General features: G+C 42.4%; 1 protein-coding gene across 4 annotated transcripts in view; it reads left to right on the top strand.

Annotated features, from left to right (window-relative positions):
- Window positions 1-19,509, top strand: part of LOC137539070 (uncharacterized) — a 168,990-nt gene that overhangs the window by 58,998 nt on the left and 90,483 nt on the right. For all 4 annotated transcript variants that reach the window (XM_068261544.1, XM_068261541.1, XM_068261542.1 and 1 more), the window contains one exon: window positions 14,029-14,205. In XM_068261544.1, the coding sequence (XP_068117645.1) occupies window positions 14,029-14,205 (177 nt within the window). The remainder of the gene's footprint in view (window positions 1-14,028; window positions 14,206-19,509) is intronic.

Genomic DNA, 19,509 nt, shown 5'->3' with positions numbered 1-19,509 from the left:
TAGATCAGGTTTAAATCCATCAACGTTATCTGACCAGTCATGAGATTAGATGACCTTTTTGTGGGTTTAATTAATAGGTTTATAGGCCTTTCTTTTGGCTCTGTAAGCTGAAACTATTAAAATCTCTATGAAGGACATTTCATTTCATTGATCTAAGTCCCCAGTAGAAAGACCGACGACTTCTTATCAGAAATCAACGTCTTTCTAATAAAAAAAAAAAGTTTCCCGTCCTCCTTATGCTTCTTGGAAGCGAGAGCGTTCACTTCCAGGACTAAAAAAAAATATATTTCATTGTGGCCAAATAGTAAAACTACATCTACATACATTTTTTAATAAAATAAACACACATTATTACATTTAAAGTTAACGGTTTACCTCCCACACCAAAAATGACCCAAATAAAATTTTTAATGAAGAAAAAAAAACAATAAAAAAAACTAAAACATAAATCGTTACCTAAGGGTCTGAACTTTTTAATATGCATGTGAAGAGGGTATATTACGAACATTTTTTTTTAAAATAAGCTTGTAAATAGCGATGGACGCAAAACTGAAAAAATGCACCTTTATTTCCAAATAAAATATTGGCGCCATACATTGTGATAGGGACATAATCTAAATGGTGTAATAACCGGGGCAAATGGGCAAATAAAATACATAGGTTTTAATTATGGTAACATCTATTTTTTTTTCTTAATATTCCTGTGAAAATGCATTTAGAAAAAAATAATTCTTAGCAAAATGTACCTCCCAAAGAAAGACTAATTGGTGGCGGAAAAAACAAGGTATAGATCAATTCATTGTGATCATTAGTGATAAAGTTATTGGCGAATAAATGGGAGGTGAAAATTGCTTGATGCATAAGGTGAAAAATACCAGCTGAAATGGTTAAAGTGCATTGCTACTCTCGCTAAACAACCTGACTGCAAGCACAAGCTGCACTTATTTTCTAGCCATCAATCTGTACTCTGGGCTTCAGTACGGACAGCTCAACACAAAACCAGCTACTCTTACAGCATTTAATTGCTTGGTAGTGTAACTGAAAGCAAACAATCAGCTATGGGTGGCAAGTCATGGTCAAGAGATTTCAGGGATAAAGTTATAGAAAGGCACTCTATACTTATTAAGTAGAAAATGCTTGATACTAGGACCCTTCCCAGATCAGGCTGTCCCTCCAAATTGGATGGAAAAGTAAAGAGGAAACTTGGTCAAGAAAGTGTCGAGGCCTTTGTCACCTTTTAGAAGCAGACACAGGAATTTATGACAAAGCGTTATCGTTGTGTGCATGTGACAACGCTATCACAAGTGCTCCACAAATGTGGCTTGTAAGGGAGTACTGCAACTACAACAACAACAAAACATTCCTCAAAAAAAAAAATTAAGTCTTGTTTTGGGTCAAAATGTACCTTTTCTGAGATGAGGTCAAATGCGAAAAACCGTTATGGTCAGATGAGGCCAAAATGTGTATATATGGCTTCAGTATCAATGTGGAAAGCCAATACAGCTCACCATTCATAGAATACTATACCTACAGTAAAACATGAAGGTGGTACCATTCTGTTGAATGGCTGTTTCTCTGAAGTAGAGAATGGTGTCATTGTAAGGATAAAATGAATAATGGATGGGGCAACATTCCATCAAATTCTGGAGGAAACCTGCTGCCATTTTCCAGCAAGCTGTTGACTGGTGGAAGGTTCACCTTTTTCAACATAATGATTCAAAAAATTGACCACACTGTGTTTGAAGGACAAAAAAGTCTTTGCAAGGTCTAGTCAGACTCCAGACGTAAACCCTACTGAAAATCCGTGTACTGCACTGAAGATTCCACTAACAGCCACCATCCATCTAACTAAGCCGGAACAGAAAAAATGTGGGCAAATATCGCACAGTCTATTCTCCTTAGTTTTCTTTCTTTACTCACATTATCAATAAAACAGCAAGCAAGAAAATACAAAAATTAATTTTATCTACTTTTTGGTACTTTTTCAAATGCATTTTGTGTAGAGAATAATCTCCTGGGATAAGAAAAAAAAAAAAAAAAGCTTTACTGAATAAGGGTCGAGATGTGCAAAGTTGGTAGAGAAGTTTCCCAATGAGGCTGTGATAAAAATCAAAGTCAAAGATGGTTCCAAAAAGTGGTGAGCCGTTATCCATCTCAGTGATTCTATTTTCTTTTTTTTATACTGAACTGTTCTTATTACATCGCTTGAAAGAACAAAGAGAAATCGAGAGCCCAATATTGTGTAGTATTGTTGAGTTGGTTGTGGTTTAAAGCAAAATATTTAGATATATTCACAAACATGGGTTACACATAGGCAACCACTTCAAGTGCAGGTGGGGAGTATTAGAACCTGACCCCACTCAGGTTTTTAAGATGTCGCTCTCTGTAGATAGGAAACTGGGTAGCACCCCTCCACTGAGGGTGGACTCAAGATTTCAGCAAGGCTTGGTGTACAGAGGTGCCAGAGTAGAATAAAAACATTTAAAGGGACTCCGAGCAGTGCAGAAACTATGCAAAGATGCACATCATTTTAAAGCTCTCTTTCTCCTCTTTCCAATGATATATAAACCGCCACCCTACGCCTTTTAGTTTTTGCTATTTTCGCGATTGAAATTGCCGCGGCTGCGATTTCGATCGCGAAAATAGAGAAAACTAAAAGGCGTAGGGCAACGATTTAGGTGTCGTCAGAAAGAGGAGAAAGAGAGCTTTAAAATGATATCCATCAAGCCATAGTTCTATTGTATTACACAGGGCGACTTTTTGTCAAAGTCAGCAGCTGCATTCAGCAGTCCATTCTGCTGACACTGGGGAAAGTGTTGTCCTGTGTAATACAATATAACTATGGCTTGATGGATATCATTTTAAAGCTCTCTTTCTCCTCTTTCTGACCACACCTAAATCGTTGCCCTACACCTTTTAGTTTTCTCTATTTTCGCGATCGAAATCGCGGCCGCGGCAATTTCAATCGCAAAAATAGCGAAAACTAAAAGACGTAGGGTGGTGGTTTATATATCATTGGAAAGAGTAGAAAGAGAGCTTTAAAATGATATGCATCTTTCCATAGTTTCTGCACTGCTCGGAGTCCCTTTAAAAACCATCTAAAAGAGAGACAGAGGCGCTCACTTCTGCATTTAGACCCATTGAGTTATACTCCTGTTTGCCTGATGAAGCGGGACCACACCTGCGAAACGCATTGCACTAAGTGGAGTTAAATAAAATCTTTGTATTGATATATTGTGACTCAATTGAGTTTTATATTTTTGAGGGAGGTAAGTCCACCTGAACATCCTCTTCTTTTAGACGTTTTTTAAACGTTTTTATTCTACTCTGGCTCCTCTGTACACCAAGCCCTGTTCTTATTACATCATTCAATTAGCTGTTGTGTTAAGGGCTCTGCCTCTGACACAGGAGACCAAGGTTCAAATCTCAGCTCTTCCTGTTCAGTAAGCCAGCACCTATTCAGTGAGGAGACCATGGGCAAGACTCTCTAACACTGCAATAGAGCACACCCTAGTTGCTGCAGCTCTGGCGGTTTGAGTCCACCAGGAGAATAGCGCAATATTAATGTTCTGTGTCTTGTCTTGCTGTACGTTGGATTGAGCAATAGCAAACGGAATTTGTTTGCGTGTCAGCGAAAATGTAAGGGTTGGTTCACACAGCAAGTGCTTTTTCTAAGCGCTTGAGATTTTAAAAGCTCTTGCTAATGTAATGCTATGTGTGTGTGTTCTCACTTGAGCGAAATGACATTATATAAATCCCCCATAGCATTACATTAGCAAGAGCTTTTCAAATCACTCATGCTTATAAAGCTCTTGCCGTGTGAATCAGCCCTAACAGAAAAAAAACATCTAATGAGGGCAAAAATGTAAGAAACACAAATTCTTGCCCTTTATTTTGCATCACTTTCTGTGAGAATGGCATCTTGCTATCAGTAAAGCACTGCAAGACCTAGGATTCATCTGCCGATCTGTATCTTTGGACAATGCATTTACTCTGTCAGCTGTAATTACCAGTGCCGAATGGGAGAGTAGTAAGTGGTCTTCTCTGGGCTTGTGTAGCTTCCAATACACATTTACAAGGAGACAAAATGTCCTGACTTAATCTTGGCATTTTAAACGAGTAGCGTGTCAGGATTTCTAATCGTATAAATGATAAGTACAGACTGTATTTGGATTAAAGCATAAGTGTACTTACAATATGAAATGATTAAATCCATTTCCAAACAGCTTACTGATTAATGTTTTGTTAAAAAGCTATAAAGTAAGGAACCCTGGTTGCCTTTTTAACAATTCCCTCCACAAAAGAAAGTGTATTGTGTTCTATTATATATCAGCACTCTGCCAGCTTCTCCATGACTCTCCTTGCAACCTCCCACTGCTGTCCATTATTATGTGAAAGCTGTAATGACTTATCTGTGATCTGTAGGCAGGCCTGATCAGTGCTCTTTGTATTTCATTTCCTGTTCCTGTCTGAGTGCAGAAGGCAAGAGAGGTATTTACAGGAAGAACAGCATATGGCAATAGTTAGACCAGGGGTGTCAAACTCAATCAAAAAAGGGGCTAAAGACTGTAACATAGAGTAAGGGTGCCCACTAATGATCCAATCTGTTTCATCCAATCTTACCATTTCTATGTAATATAAGGTAACTGCCTAAAGTATCCATTCAATACATTCACTCAGTTTACTCTTCTACTACATACATTTGGTAAGATTGGATGAAAAAGATTGGATCATTAGTGGCCACCTTAAGTGACAGGCCAAATTGTTTATTAGGATTTAACATTTATTAAACAGTCTCAAACTAAGTGGCATAACTATAAAGACTGTGGGGAACCCCCGCCCCCCCCCTCCCCTCCCCTCTGCAGAATAGCGCAGTAGAGAGCATTTTAATATTTACCTGTTCCAGTGCTGCTTTGTGTCTGCTCTATTTACTGCAAGCTCTGTGGTGCACCCAGGGAAAAAAGTGCTCATATGGCATACTTCACTTGGAATAGGGAAGCCTATGGATCGTTCCAGCGCATGGACCCCCCCCCCAAAAAAAGTTATCAAGGTACAGTGACCAGATTTTTCTTGGCTCAACCTGGGACAGAGGTGGTGTGTGTGTGTGTGTGCGGGGGGGGGGGGGGGGGTGCGCCAAAAAATGGGCATGACCATGATCACAGTAGGAAAATGGACATGTCTATGACATGCTGTGGATGGAGTGAACTGTAATGTAACTCTGAGGCAGTGGGCCAGAGTTTCCTCCCAAAACACAGATAGGCAAAGTGACCCTAAGGGCTGAAACCCACAGGAGCGCTTTTGGCAGCGTTTTGGCAGCACTGCGATACGCTAGCAGTTTGCCAAAACGCTGGGCTAATGTAATGGATGGGGCAACTTCCACAGGAGCGTTTGCGTTTCCCAGAAACGCAAACGCAGGACCTGCAGCATTTTGGGAGCGTTAGCGCTTCAATGTAAAGTATTGAAACGCTAGCAGAAACGCTCAGCAAAACCTAAACTGAGCGGTTTTGCTAGCGTTTTGCGGTTCAGCACACTGTAACAAAATTAAAAATAATTCACAGGACCAATCAGGATAAAAACGCAAAACGCTACGCACCCGCTGGGCAAAATAATACAATGTTGCAAAACACGACCAAAAACGCGCATGAATCAGCTTGCAAACCGCTCAGACAAAACGCTAGCGGTTGCGTTTTGCGTTTGCTGATTTCAGTGGGTTCCAGGCCTAAAGGTAATTAGGCAATGTTCCCCAGACACATAAGAAAAAGCAGTGTTCCCACAATGATGAGGTGAAATGGGAGATTTGCATCATGGATGACAGTCCATGACATGACATGACTATTTAGTCTGTAAAGTGCTGCAGAAGATGCAAGTGCTACATAAATACATGATAATGATATGGTGGGACATTACACTTTGACTATGGCTGGGATTAGATTGTAAGCTCCACCAAGGACATGACTACATTCTCTGTCAAGTGCTGCCTTAGATGCCAGTGCTATATAACTACATAATAATATCGTAGGACATTCGACTATGACGGGATTAGATTGTGCATGTAATCTGCAGAAGCTGCTGATGCTACAGTATTCGCACACCATTTAATAATCATGAGCCTACAAAAAGCCAAATGCTGCAACAATAACCCCAAGGTAGCAAATGCAGTCTCTATGATCATCAAATTATAAATGCAGCAACTTTTACCTCTGACACATGAATTGCAATAACCGTTACCGCTGACAAATGAAATGCAACTACCGTTACCTCTGACACATGAAATGCATCAGAAAACGATTACTCCGACTCTGCAAACGGTAAATGAGGCAAACATTACCTCATGCGGCCACAGAGTCCCACGGCTGGGACACCCAGCAGCCAAAAGTGGGACATAACCTGGGACACATTGCAGCCTGGGACAGGGGACCCTGAACCTGGTACGTGTCCCAGGTAAAATGGGATGTCTGGTCAGTGTACATAAGGATACCTCAGTGCTCTAAACACCATGAGATACACTTCAGGAAGCCCTCCTCATGTTGTTTAATATGACACAGCCAGTAAGGGGACACAATTAAAATACCAGTTTTAGAGAGATACAGAAGTAAAAAATAAATTGATATTATGATTTGTATGTGTAGTACAGCTAAGAAACAAAACATTAGGAGCAGAGACATAAGTCTAATATTGTTTCCAGTACAGGAAGAGTTAAGAAACTCCAGTTGTTATCTATGCAAGAGAGCCATTGAGCTCCACGACTTTCAAAGTCGCAGAGAGCTCTGTCTTCTGAAACTTGTTATCTCAATTCTCAACTGTCAGTCACTGTATTTTCTTTTTTTCTCTCCAGAGGACAGGTCAAACGTTCACTGGCCTGCTCTGTAAAATCATTTAGAGTGCTGAACAGTGTGTAAACTGCAAATATTAGTGAATGATGTAATGTTATAAAAAACACTATAAAACTGAAAATAAAAATATGAGAATATTTTCTTTGCTACTAATGTTACATAGTTACATAGTTACTTGGGTTGCAAAAAGACATACGTCCATCGAGTTCAACCAGAGAACAAAGTACAACACCAGCTTGCTCCCTCACATATCCCTGTTGATCCAGAGGAAGGTGAAAAACCCTTACAAGGCATGGTCCAATTATCCCCAAAAGGGAAAAAATTCCTTCCCGACTCCAGATGGATTGGCAATCAGATAAAATCCCTGTATCAACATCATTGGGCATTCTTAGTAATTGTAGCCATGAATGTCTTTCAACGCAAGGAAAGCATCTAAGCCCCCTTTAAATGCAGGGATAGAATTTGCCATAACTACTTCCTGTGGCAATGCATTCCACATCTTAATCACTCTTACTGTAAAGAACCCTTTCCTAAACAAATTGCTAAAACGTTTTTCCTCCATGCGCAGATCATGTCCTCTAGTCCTTTGAGAAGGCCTAGGGACAAAAAGCTCATCTGCCAAGCTTTTATATTGCCCTCTGATGTATTTATACATGTTAATTAGATCCCCTCTAAGGCGTCTTTTCTCTAGACTAAATAAGCCCAGTTTATCTAACCTTTCTTGGTAATTGAGACCTTCCATCCCACGTGTCAATTTTGTTGCTCGTCTCTGCACCTAGTAATTATCCATACTGCACAACCAATTCATTATATCATAATTTTTTTTTCCGCTTCAGTGTCTCTTTAAAGGACAACTGAAGTGAGAGGGATATGGAGGCTGCCATATTTCCATCTAAGCAATGCCAGTTGCCTGACTATCCTGCTGATCCTCTGCCTCTAATACTATTAGCCATAGCCCCTGAACAAGCATGCAGCAGATCAGGTGTTTCTGACATTAATGTCAGATCTGACAAGACTAGCTGCATGCTTGTTTCTGGTGTTATTCAGATACTACTGCAGAGAAATAGACCAGCAGGGCTGCCAGGCAACTGGTATTGATTAAAAGGAAATAAATATGGCAGCCTCCATATACCTCTTACTTCAGTTCCCCTTTAATTGTAGTTAGCCTTTCTAAGAAACGGAAATTTCTTCCCTATAGATTACAGAAAAGATTCTGTTTTCTATCTAATGCTGGGCATACACGGCTCGACGCAGGCTTATCAATCGAGCCACTGATGGCTCGATTGATAATATCCGACGTGTTCGATCACCGCGGGGATCGACTCCGCGCTCGATACCCGCGGGCGGACAATAGCGGCGAATTGAGCAGAAGATAAGCGCCGGCGGGGACGAGCGGGAATCGATCCAGGCGCACGGGGACGCGGAGGGAGTCAATGTTCGCCGTGTATGCCCAGCATAAAGGCCTGAGCCCACTGACGCAGTTATGTCCGCTTTTCAGTTGCTCAGGCCCTAACTGAAATTTTCAGAAAGTTCCAAAATAATCTGGCAGTTTACTGTAGGTTGAAATATTCCCTTCTACAGTTATTTTTTTTTTTTTTGTTTACTTCGAAGTTTGCTGTTCTCAATTATCCACAGTTTGAAAACAGTATTTATCCTTTCAGCACCAGGAGCCGGCCTCTACAGTTCTGCGTTTTGCATCTTGCAGTGAAATTTTCCAATGGAGGACAAACAGACTATTATTCAACCTTGTGTAACTGGCTCAGCACACTTATGGAAAAACCCTAAATCAAAGGACCAGGAGTGCCCAAACCACTGGAGTGTCACTGATTTAAGATCTTAATGGTTTCAGGTTATAAAACTACTTCAAGTTACACTTCACTGAGGCAAAGGGGGAAATTACCCCAGGGTCCCGTCCACTCTAGGGGCCCTGCGATGCCGGAACCTCAATTAGTCTTTCCCTGACTGCTCTTCATGGCCCCACATGTTCTATAGCTGAGCTGCCATGTAATAACTGACCTGTCATGGCGGCTGCTCCGTTCCAATCTCTTACCAGCCATGTTGACCTGACAGGCCTCAGCGTGAACCTCTGGTTTGAGAGCATGAAGTGTTTGCTTGCTTACTGACTGGTGTGGTTAGAGTAGGGACCCTTTTGACCTGGAGGGAACCTCAACGCTGGTGAAAGGTTTTAGTTCAGAATGCTCTTGCATGCAAACAATTTTGGAAGCGAATATTCTCCATTAGTGTAACCAAATACAGCTTGCTTTCGGTTTGTTTTTATCATGCCTAGGGTTCCAGCTTGTGAGTGTTTGAGAGCAGAGGGTTAATAATTGTATGTAAATTGATCACTACCCTCAGCACCTCCTTTCCCATCCTGGTCCCTTAAAGTGGACCTGAACTCTTGCATAAGAGAGAAGGAAAACAGAGAGAAATGCACCCTGTATGTGTTTTGAGAGTTTAGCCTGTCTAATCCTCCCTCGTCTGTGACTAAGCACAGGCTGTAATTTGAGCTCTTCAGCTGTGTCAGCTGCCTGCCACAGCAAACAGTGGTAAACACAGGATGTTAACAAAATGTCTGCTTCCATGAAAGCAGGAAGTAGACAAACTGCAGATTTATTGCAGTATTTGTATCCGCTGTAATAAGGAAATCTTTTTCTTTAAAGGTTATTATGCTGTTGCGTATCTTTTAGAGCAGAGAGGTTCAGAGTTGAGGTCCACTTTAAACCTTCATTGCAATTACTTACAAAACGTGGTGGAAAAAGGTTTATTTAAGGGATAATGGTGTCTAGGCATTGTGTTTATTGTGATTGCTGGTGCATAGGTACGAAAGACATACCAGACTTTTCCTACTGTGTGTACCAAATGAGAATCCATCTTCTAGGCCAGGGGTAGGGAACCTATGGCTCGGGAGCCAGATGTGGCTCTTTTGATGGCTACATCTGGCTCACAAACAAACAGTAGGGGCTGATTCACTAAGCTACACTGCTCAAGCGCAGCATAGTGTGGCAGCGCAAGTAAAATTATCTAAGTCGGCACGCTATTGCTATAGCATGCACTGCTAACCCGCTTGTGCTCCCCCCAAAACTAACAGCTGCTCCAATTGTCCCACCCTGGACCCTGTCAGCTCCAATGACTTTGTAGGACGAAATCCTTGCACTTTCAATGGCCCAATTGGGCCAAAGTGCGGGATCTCGTCCTTCAAAGTGAATCAACCCTCAAGTGAGCTAGCTAATTGTACAAGCTGTTAGTCGGTATTTCTCTTGTCTGGCTCTCAGGAAAATTGCTGATGTTACTGAAACCCAAGAGAAGCTAAAGACGTGTCTGACACTTCCGCTGCCCAGAGGATCAACTGTATTCACATCACCATGGCAACAGGGACGTGAGCACTCTGCTGCGCATGCGCACTGTGCTAGTGTGAAACATATTGTATGGCTCTCCCGTAAATACTTTTTAAAATATGTGGCGTTTATGGCTCTCTCAGCCAAAAAGGTTCCTGACCCCTGTTCTAGGCTGTCAACACTTGCTTGCACTCAGATCTGTATATGGAGGCCGATCCAAGCAAATATTTAACAGTAACTCTGTGTCCCGATTAACTGATGAGTCTGAAACCTACCATGTAATTACCATGAAAAAGCCATCCCACAATGCAGCCTGGCTGTCAGACCGGTCTTCCTGGCAGAGAACAATGAGTTTATTAAAAACATGCCAAAACAAAGTGAAATTAATGACTCTAAAAACATTGGTCATCTCCGATAAGCTCTCCCAGAGTGTGAATCTTTAGTGTACAAATTAAAGTCCAACTGATTACGGCAAACAAAACACCCAAAAGCGGAAAACCGCAAGGATGACTTCCAGCGTAAAAAGAAAATAAAGCTATGTTTAATTAGACAGGCTTAGCTTAGTTGTTCTCCAAGAGCTTGTTCAGAATGCTGGTGAGCTGCCATCTTATGGCATGCTTCCTCCCTGTGTTTTCTGCATTAACGCCATAGGCAAACCTTAAACAAAAATGTTGTTTTTATGCCAAGCATTTTTCTAGTTTTTTTATTCTAATTAATGTAAACTACTTAGCTAGAGTATGTTGTAACACTGGAGGGAGAGGAGCCAAATCGAAAGACTGAAGCTTAGATACATGTCATTGCATTGTAGGAACTTTTTTTTACGAGAGAACTGTTTGTTGGAAACATCCGTCAGCTTTATGAGTTGTATACTGCACAGTTTTGTTTGGAGCAGTGTTTCCTGAATGTGTCCTTAAAGGGAAACCATAACCAAGGATTGAACTTCATCCCAATCAGTAGCTGATACCCCCTTTCCCGTGAGAAATCTTTACCTTTTCTCAAACAGATCATCAGGGGGCTCTGTATGGCTGATATTGTGGTGAAATCCCTCCCACAGTTTGATGTCAGGACCATGGTTCTGACATCACACTGTTGGAGCCTTTTTGCATTGTGGGGAATAACCGCTGTTTCCAGCTGTTTCCAACTGCCAAAAAAGCAAGCCGCATCTCCTTCCACTGACATCACCAGTAAAAATGTCACCATGTGATAAATGTCTGAATGTAAATCAGGGAGAGGAAAGATTTTACAATGGGTAAACACTGACTAAATCAATTCTACATAATTATTGTAAAAATGAAACACTTTTTTTATTACTTTATTTTCACTGGAGTTCCTCTTTAAGCCTTACCTATACGATTTGCCGGTGTCCAGACACACTTAAGGCTCATACACACGTCCAAACAATCTGCCCAACTATCTTTTAAAATTGGTCTGTTGGAAGATAGTTGGGCGTGTGTACGGCTGGCAAACCACAAGACAACCAACTGATAACAGCTGGTTTGCCAGATGCAACCAGTGGATCAACCTGCCCAGCTATTTTGCAGGTTGACCACGTGTGTACAAGTCTTTTGAACAACTTTGTTGTTTTTGCATGTGAACATGTTGTGCAGTTTGTTGTTTAGCTTGCGTGCATAGTTGGTTGTTTAGTTCTTTGCTGTGTGTGTGTACGTGCTTGTCGTTTAAACTTGTTGTGCGGTTGACCATGTTGTGTGGTTGGTTGTGCGGACGTGTGTAGGAGCCATGAGGTGGCTTCCTGGTTTTGTATGTAAGTAGACCTATAAGTGCTGAGCAAATATTAGTGTAAACTCTGTAGACAAAGTTCCAACTGGCTGCCTCTGCCGAGAATCTAGTTTGTGTAGCCATTCCCATATGTTGCAGAAAGATCAACAGTGTTGGATCATCTCGGTTGAGTACATTGTTCCTTTCCATTATCAGCCACCTCATCTTCCTCCTTCTTCGCCTCCCTCCATAGTGACAGAACACTTCGCTAGCCAGTAGGTCTTCCACCAGTGGTGTAACTACAATTCATGGGGCCCTCCCCAGCAAAAATTGATGGGCCCCCCAATGTTCACACTCCTTCCGTTGCCTCCCTTGGGTGCCCTTAACAGACTTGGAGCCCATCTCACAAGGGTCATAAAACAAGTGCCTATCATGATCTTCACATCTATAATGTGTAGCCATACAAACACTTAGTGATGCAAATAACTTTGAGTTTATGCAAATGTATGCACATTTTTATGCAAATTGATGCAGCTTGAAAATGAACCAATTGAATTTTACCTCAGCAGGATTTGATTGGTTCATTTTCAAGCTGCATAAATTTGCATAAAAATGTGCATACATTTGCATGATCTCGAAGCTATTTGCATCTACTGTACTTGACCATCACTACAAACCACTGATCTGAAGTATAGCCCCCCTGTATCAGAGGAAGGGAAGGTTAGTAGATGGGATACCCCACTGCTCTGGGCCCCCCTCCAATCGCAGCTGCTGCTGCTCTCCTTTAGTTATGCCCCTGTCTTACACCATCATGGATTTAAAGATTTAGCCACATTGATTAAATGTATTAGTAAGGCGTTTCTTTTAGCAAGCACATGACATTGGAATTCAGTAGATAGAATTATTTTTTCTTCCCAGAATAAGTTTAATCTGTGGGCAGCCCCACCTTATACGGCTGAAGGTTCCTCTACCCTGGTTACATCTCCAGCAGGTTTCTGAATAATCTGGGAGGGACATTTGAAATGTATCAGGTGCATTATACCATCTAGTGAGCACCTTGTAATTTGTATTCTCTTGAATGAATTAACTGATCTTTTATCTGTGGGAGTCATAACCCTAGCCCAGTCTATACTTTCATCTGGCTGCGTTTTGTTTCTTTTCCCATTCCCTTATACAATCTATATCAAATTCTGAAACCCAGTAGGGAATTCTAATAATTTGTACAGGCTGGAGACCACATGTTCAACTTTCACTGCGTCTGCAAAAATCTTTTCAAAGCCATTCAGGTTTCAGAACATGTGAGTTTGGTTAGGAGGTTTATGTAGGTAGGATTGTATTATTATCATCGATTTATAAAGCAACAACATATTCTGTGGCACTGTACAAAGTAAGAAACTAACATGGGGTACATAATAATACAGACAATGGTATACACCAATATACATCATACATAATTAGTGACAAAATACAAAAACAATACAACATACAGAATACAAAATACAGAAGTGGTAATGACAGGGATAAAAGTAACATGATGAATAAAATGTATAATGATTTCAAAGACACAAAAGGGGGAGAGAGCCCTGACCTTGTGAGCTTACAATCTTGTATATGCAAGTACTTCTTTTGCCCAAAATCTTACCATCTCTGCTGAATAAGAAAACTGACAAATTATTTTTGTACTAGTGACTTATCCTGTTGAAAAACGGGCTAGGTCCGTCACCGCGGCTAGCGGTGACCACTGTGAATCCAGCCTAAAGCTCCGTACACATGGTAGATAAAACTCGGCTGAAGCGGCCACCTACAAAACGACCGCCTCTGACGAGAATCTAGAATGTGTGTGGCAGCCTCTCGACCCCGCTCGACCAGCTATCCATTCTGACGGATCACTTTGGCCGAGCGTCAGCCAAGAGCATTGTTCTCCCCACTTAACCCCTTCTCCCGCTGCGTGACGTCACTCCCGCTATGCTAGCCCCCGCATAGAGCAGTTGCGTCAGCACAGCCTTGGCCCTGCAATGTTGGCCAAGGTCTTGGGTCCCGATACCCATCGGATGACATTGACTGTGTGTACGGCCTGTACTCATTTATACTTGGCATGATTTGTGAGTTCATGAATTCAAACTGATTTAATTGCATATGTTTAGTTTACAGAGGATTACATCAGGAAGCTGTCAGAAGGGGCGTGGCCAAGGATCATTATAATTGCTGACGGATCTTGTGGAGAGTCAAGTACGTTACTGGGGGTCAACTCCGAATATATTGTGGAATCCTGTAACGCATATGGGGCCAATGCAACTTTTGAAAGACTAGACCAGAGGCAGGTAAGGATTTAATAACATGATTAATAGTTAGTGATATGATATCATATCATTATTTTACACCAGTTAAGTAAGCCTCATAACACTGTTTTGGTTTTGGAATAAGAGTGCTGCTGGTCATCCTTGCCATTTTTTTATGTTTGGAATTCTTTGCTATGTGTATTAATATTATATGGTGATTGAATCATTTCATAATTTGCTTTACTACAAAACTACCTTTGGGTGTGCGACCAGTTCTTTCACTATTATTGATGATTGTATGACACACACATACATTCTTGGCTACACCCCCTAGCATTAAGTCATTATTAGCTTAAAAAGTACCTGTAGTCAATAGACAGAGCCTATCATGACATACTGTGCCTTAAAGGGTCCCTGAGCAGTAGATTTAAATGAAATTGGTACGTACCTGGGTCTTCCTCCAACCCACCGTAGGCCACGAGGTCCCCTGGCATCCTCCTGGCTCCTCTCCCAGTCCCGCTGGCGACTTTATTACCAGTGACACCCGAGCCGAGTGTCAGCCTGACACTTCCTGAATGTGCTCCACGTCATCACGGCGGCCAGCGTGACAGGCCTGCACATGCGCGGTTCAGAGTTAGAATACTGCGCATGTGCAGGACTGTGCTCGGGTGGCGTCGGCAATGAAGTCTGCAGCAAGCACAGGAGAAGGAGCCAGGAGAATGCCGGGGGACCTCACGGCCTACAGTGGGCTGGAGGAAGCCCCAGGTAAGTACCGATTTCATTTAAATCTACTGCTCAGGATCCCTTTAGTGAGGATGATTGGGGGGGGGGTGTCCGCGTTAAATACTTACCCTGTCCAACGTCTTTGGGTCACAAGTGATGCTCCACCCCTCCTTCGGGGCAGTTCAGCCACAGCCATGTTTCCAAATACTGCCGAGGCTCTTTGGAAATCTTGACCTGCCACCAATTAGATGGGTTTGGCCAAAGCCTTAGTGGGCACTTTGAAAAAAAATTGTCTGGGCCCATCTCTGAGGGTTGTGGTGCAATCACCTGCCTGAATGGATGACGTCAGGACAGGTGAGTATTAAACCCTAACAACTCCCCTATCCTCCAGCATTTAGACAGAACCTATCATGACATGTTAGGTCCGTTTTACCGGAGGTACTCTTTAACATAATTATAATAGGTTTGCAAGACCCTATTTCTTTATGTTCCATATTGTATTGGTCCTTGGATGAAGCAGCCAGAGGTCTGTCAAGCATCAGGCATTCCTGAATTTTTACATTATGCCCATCAAGACATATAATGTATAGTGATCCCAAGGCCAATGAATTTGGGACTTTTTAATACTGGTTCCATAGTAAACTTATGTTTTCATGTATGTGAATACGGTTTGCTAAACCCCACATTCCATCTTCATGCTTCTCATGTTGACCAAAATACTTACCCAAACCCCTTTGAAAAACCCAGGGCAGAGAGTGCTATCTATGTATTAAATAAATATGTAAAACAAGTTCTATCTATGCTGGTGTGGGTATCAGACCTAGGTGTAACACTTTTAGAGAAACAATGGCTCAAGATTTTTCAACAAGTTGAAAAATCTTCCAGATAAACTTGTATTAGAGAAACCCCTTTTCTCCTGGCGGACTCAAAGTGCCAGAGCTGCAGCCACTAGGACACGCTCTATAGGCAGTAGCAGTGTTAGGGAGTCTTGCCCAAGGTCTCCTACTGAATAGGTGCTGGCTTACTGAACAGGCAGAGCCGAGATTCGAACCCTGGTCTCCTGTGTCAGAGGCAGAGCCCTTAACCAGTACACTATCCAGCCACATCAGACCAAACTGGACGCGACTGAGCCCATTACCGGGGCTGATCTTTGTTTTCGGTCAGCTCTTGTTTCCTTTGGGTTACTTTTTGGTTGGTATAAAGCACCTTACATATATCCCTCTCTGTCACCAGGCTGTTTTTGTAATTGTGGGCCCAACGGAGACCTAGCACATATGTCCTGGCATTGTAAAGAGCTCCAAGTGTTAAAGAAGGCAATTTTCAATACATTATTAAACACATTTTTTAGCCTCTGCTGACAGAGCTGACAGCACTTACTGCTCAGTCCAAAAGCCAAAATAGTGCACAAGGGAGTAGGACGTTGTATCTTTGTATAGATTCTTTCCAGGGAGTGATTTTATAAAGAATAAAAGAGATACCAAGAAGACATCATGAGGAGATGAACCGGTCCAAAACTTGTCAGATTTTTGCTGCCTACTGTAAGCAACAGCTACATAGGAAACACGTTATTTATAGTGCATTTTAATTTAGAAGAAAGAGATACTGGTGATTTAAGAAAGACGAAGCAGACAATCATCCATTAATTAAAGGATCATTCCAGCAAAAAAAAAAGTTAGCAGATAAAATCTGACTGAACCGTCAGGGTTTGGACAAGTCCATTTTCTCATGGGTGATTCTCAGGTTTTTCTTTGTTTTCAGAAGCATTTCCTGAACAGCAGTTTAACTGCCAGAATAGTAAGATACCAGCCAGCCTCTTAACTTACTTGCACACTATTTTCTCAGTTAGACTTAGCAACTGAAATTCAGGGAATGCTTATGGAAAATCTGAGAATCCCCCATGAGCAGGTAGACTAGTCCAAAACCTATCAGTTCTGTCAGATTACTGCTTACTTTTTTTGCTGGAGTGCTCCTTTAAGAAAGACAAATATCCAATTATGCATTAACTAACACCAAAGAAGTAACAGATAAAGGAACATTAAAAAAAAACAGAAAAAGGATAGAAAAACTGTGAACTGTGGTTTTCAGTTCTAGGTAGGTTTAAAGATGTATAGCTGGAAATGTGAATTTGAGGTGTCATTTGCCAATTGCCACAAATATTTTCATGTCCAGGGCCGGTTCTCTCATGAAGCAAGGTGAAACATCTGCATCAGGCGCAGAGATTACAGGGGCAGCATGCTTTTACTGTGTGTTTACACTAACATCATGCAGTCAGAGTAGGAGGAGAGTGAGCGAGGTAAAGAGGTCCTTATTGGGGAAAAGCAGCTTGTTGTGCTGTGTGAGGAGTCTGACAGTGAGTGAGGAGGGGGAGGCAGGAGAGCAGCAGTGTTTCATTTGACTTGCACAGCAGAAGAGAGGAGGTGGCACTACTGTCCTGACTGAGGAGGAATGGAGTGGCTGAGGGTGAGTTTGATTGTTACAGACTCACAGCCAGCCAGTGTGCTATTGTGTTGAGCTGCAGCATGTCATATGAGAACATTAAATGAAGCAGAGTAAATTGTCAAGTGCTGTGCGGGTGGGGTTGGGAGAAAAATCTAGAACCTAGCCCTGTTCATGTTAAATGTCTTTCTTTCCCAACTAAGAATGTTAGGAGGTATGCTCCAATGAAAAAGTATTGAGTACAAGGTTTCGTTTTTCTTTATTCATTTCTTTTATTCACTGAAGATGCCTTTTAATGTTTTAAGACTTAATAAGGAAGTTCAAGAAAAGCAACATAAAAAACACCCACTATAAAACCACAATGCGGAAACTCTCCATGATGAGACAATTGTTTGGATACATGTTGTATTCTATAAGTACACACAGGAACATCCTGTGTCCAGGAAGTTGGCTTTGCAGAATGTTAACAAATGACTGCACTAAATAATTCTAATGAGCTTTTCACCTGTCATCTCTTAAAGGGACACCACTAATAAAAATAAAAGGTAAAAAACACAATGGCATAGATACAGAGCCATGGGCTCTGGTGCAGAGTTTACACTGGGCCCCACTGGACTGTACAGATAATGATTGCATGATACAGACCTAAACTGACTTTCTAAGTACAGCCAGTGTGTGAGCAGTACAACAAGAATGGTATATAGCATAAAGCACATAGATGCAGTGGCTGGCAGGGGCCCTCAGGTTTAGGTACGCTGGTGAGGTTGCAAACTCTGCATCCCCTATTGCTACATCATTGGGGTTGATGCATGAAGCAGCAGTAATAGTGCTGTATGTGCAGCAGCGCACGGCAATACTCCCATTACTACCGGCAGCAGTGCACCACGAGTTACTCTTTTAGTGTAACGACCTGCGTTACTTGAGTAACGCAAGCGTTGCGACAGTAATGTCTGTTACTAATGAGAATTACTGTTGCAACACTTGTGGTACTTTAGTACCACGGGTTGCACTAATAGCATGATTCGTGGTGCACTGCTGCCGTTAGTAACAATAATATTACCATGCACTATTGCACATAGCAATATTACAGCTGCTTCATGCATAATCAGTCTTGGACTGGGCCACCGGGGAGACGGGAAAATTCCCAGTGGGCCCTCGCCTCTTTTACTTTAAAAATGGCGCCAGTTGCCATGGCATCAGTGCTGTGGCGCAGGAAGGCGGAACTTGCGGGCACACAGCATCGGAGATGGGGGCCCAACTCCCTCCTCCTTCACCTGGGGCCCCCCTTTCGTGCTCCCCCTCCAGAATTTAGCGCAGTGGCAGCAGCCGGGCAGAGAACTACTTACCTCTTCTGCGTTCCAGGTCCCGGAGATCTGCGTGTCACTGGTCTTCCATCTCCAATGCCGCTCACTGTACTCCCTGATTAGCAGAAGTACAGTGATCGGCATTGGAGACGGAAGACCAGTGACATGCAGAGCTCTGGTGCCTGGAACCAGTGAGAGGTGAGTCGTTCCTCGCCCGCTGCTGCCGTGCTAAATTCTGGAAGGGGGAATGTGAAAGGGGTGGCCCCAGGTGCGGGAGTAGTGGAGTTGAGACCCCCTCTCTGCTGCTTTGTGCGCGCAAGCTCCCCCTTCCAGGCTACCTATACTGGGGACACCTATAGCTAACTACCTACATTGGGGACACCTATAATTTGCTACCTTTACTCGTGGCACCTATAACTGGCTACCTATACTGGGGGCACCTATAGCTTGCTACCTATACTGGGGCACCAATAGCTGTCTATCTATACTGGGGGAACCTATAGCTGGCTACCTATACTGTTGGCACCTATAGCTTGCTACCTATACTGGTAACATCTATAACTTGCTACCTATACTAGGGGCATCTATAACTTGCTACCTATACTGTTGGCACCTATAGCTGGCTACCTATACTGTTGGCACCTATAGCTTGCTACCTATACTGGGAACATCTATAACTTGCTACCTATACTAGGGGCATCTACAACTTGCTACCTATACTGTTGGCACCTATAGCTGGCTATCTATACTGGGGGCACCTATAGCTGGCTACCTATACTGGGGGCACCTATAACTTGCTACCTATACTAGGTATAGCTGGCTACCTATACTGGGAGCACCTATAGCTGGCTACCTATACTGGGGGCAACAATGCCTGGCTAAC

This window comes from Hyperolius riggenbachi, chromosome 11, assembly GCF_040937935.1.
Source record: "Hyperolius riggenbachi isolate aHypRig1 chromosome 11, aHypRig1.pri, whole genome shotgun sequence".
Lineage (NCBI taxonomy): Eukaryota > Metazoa > Chordata > Amphibia > Anura > Hyperoliidae > Hyperolius > Hyperolius riggenbachi.
This window is presented reverse-complemented; position numbering and strand designations above follow the sequence as displayed.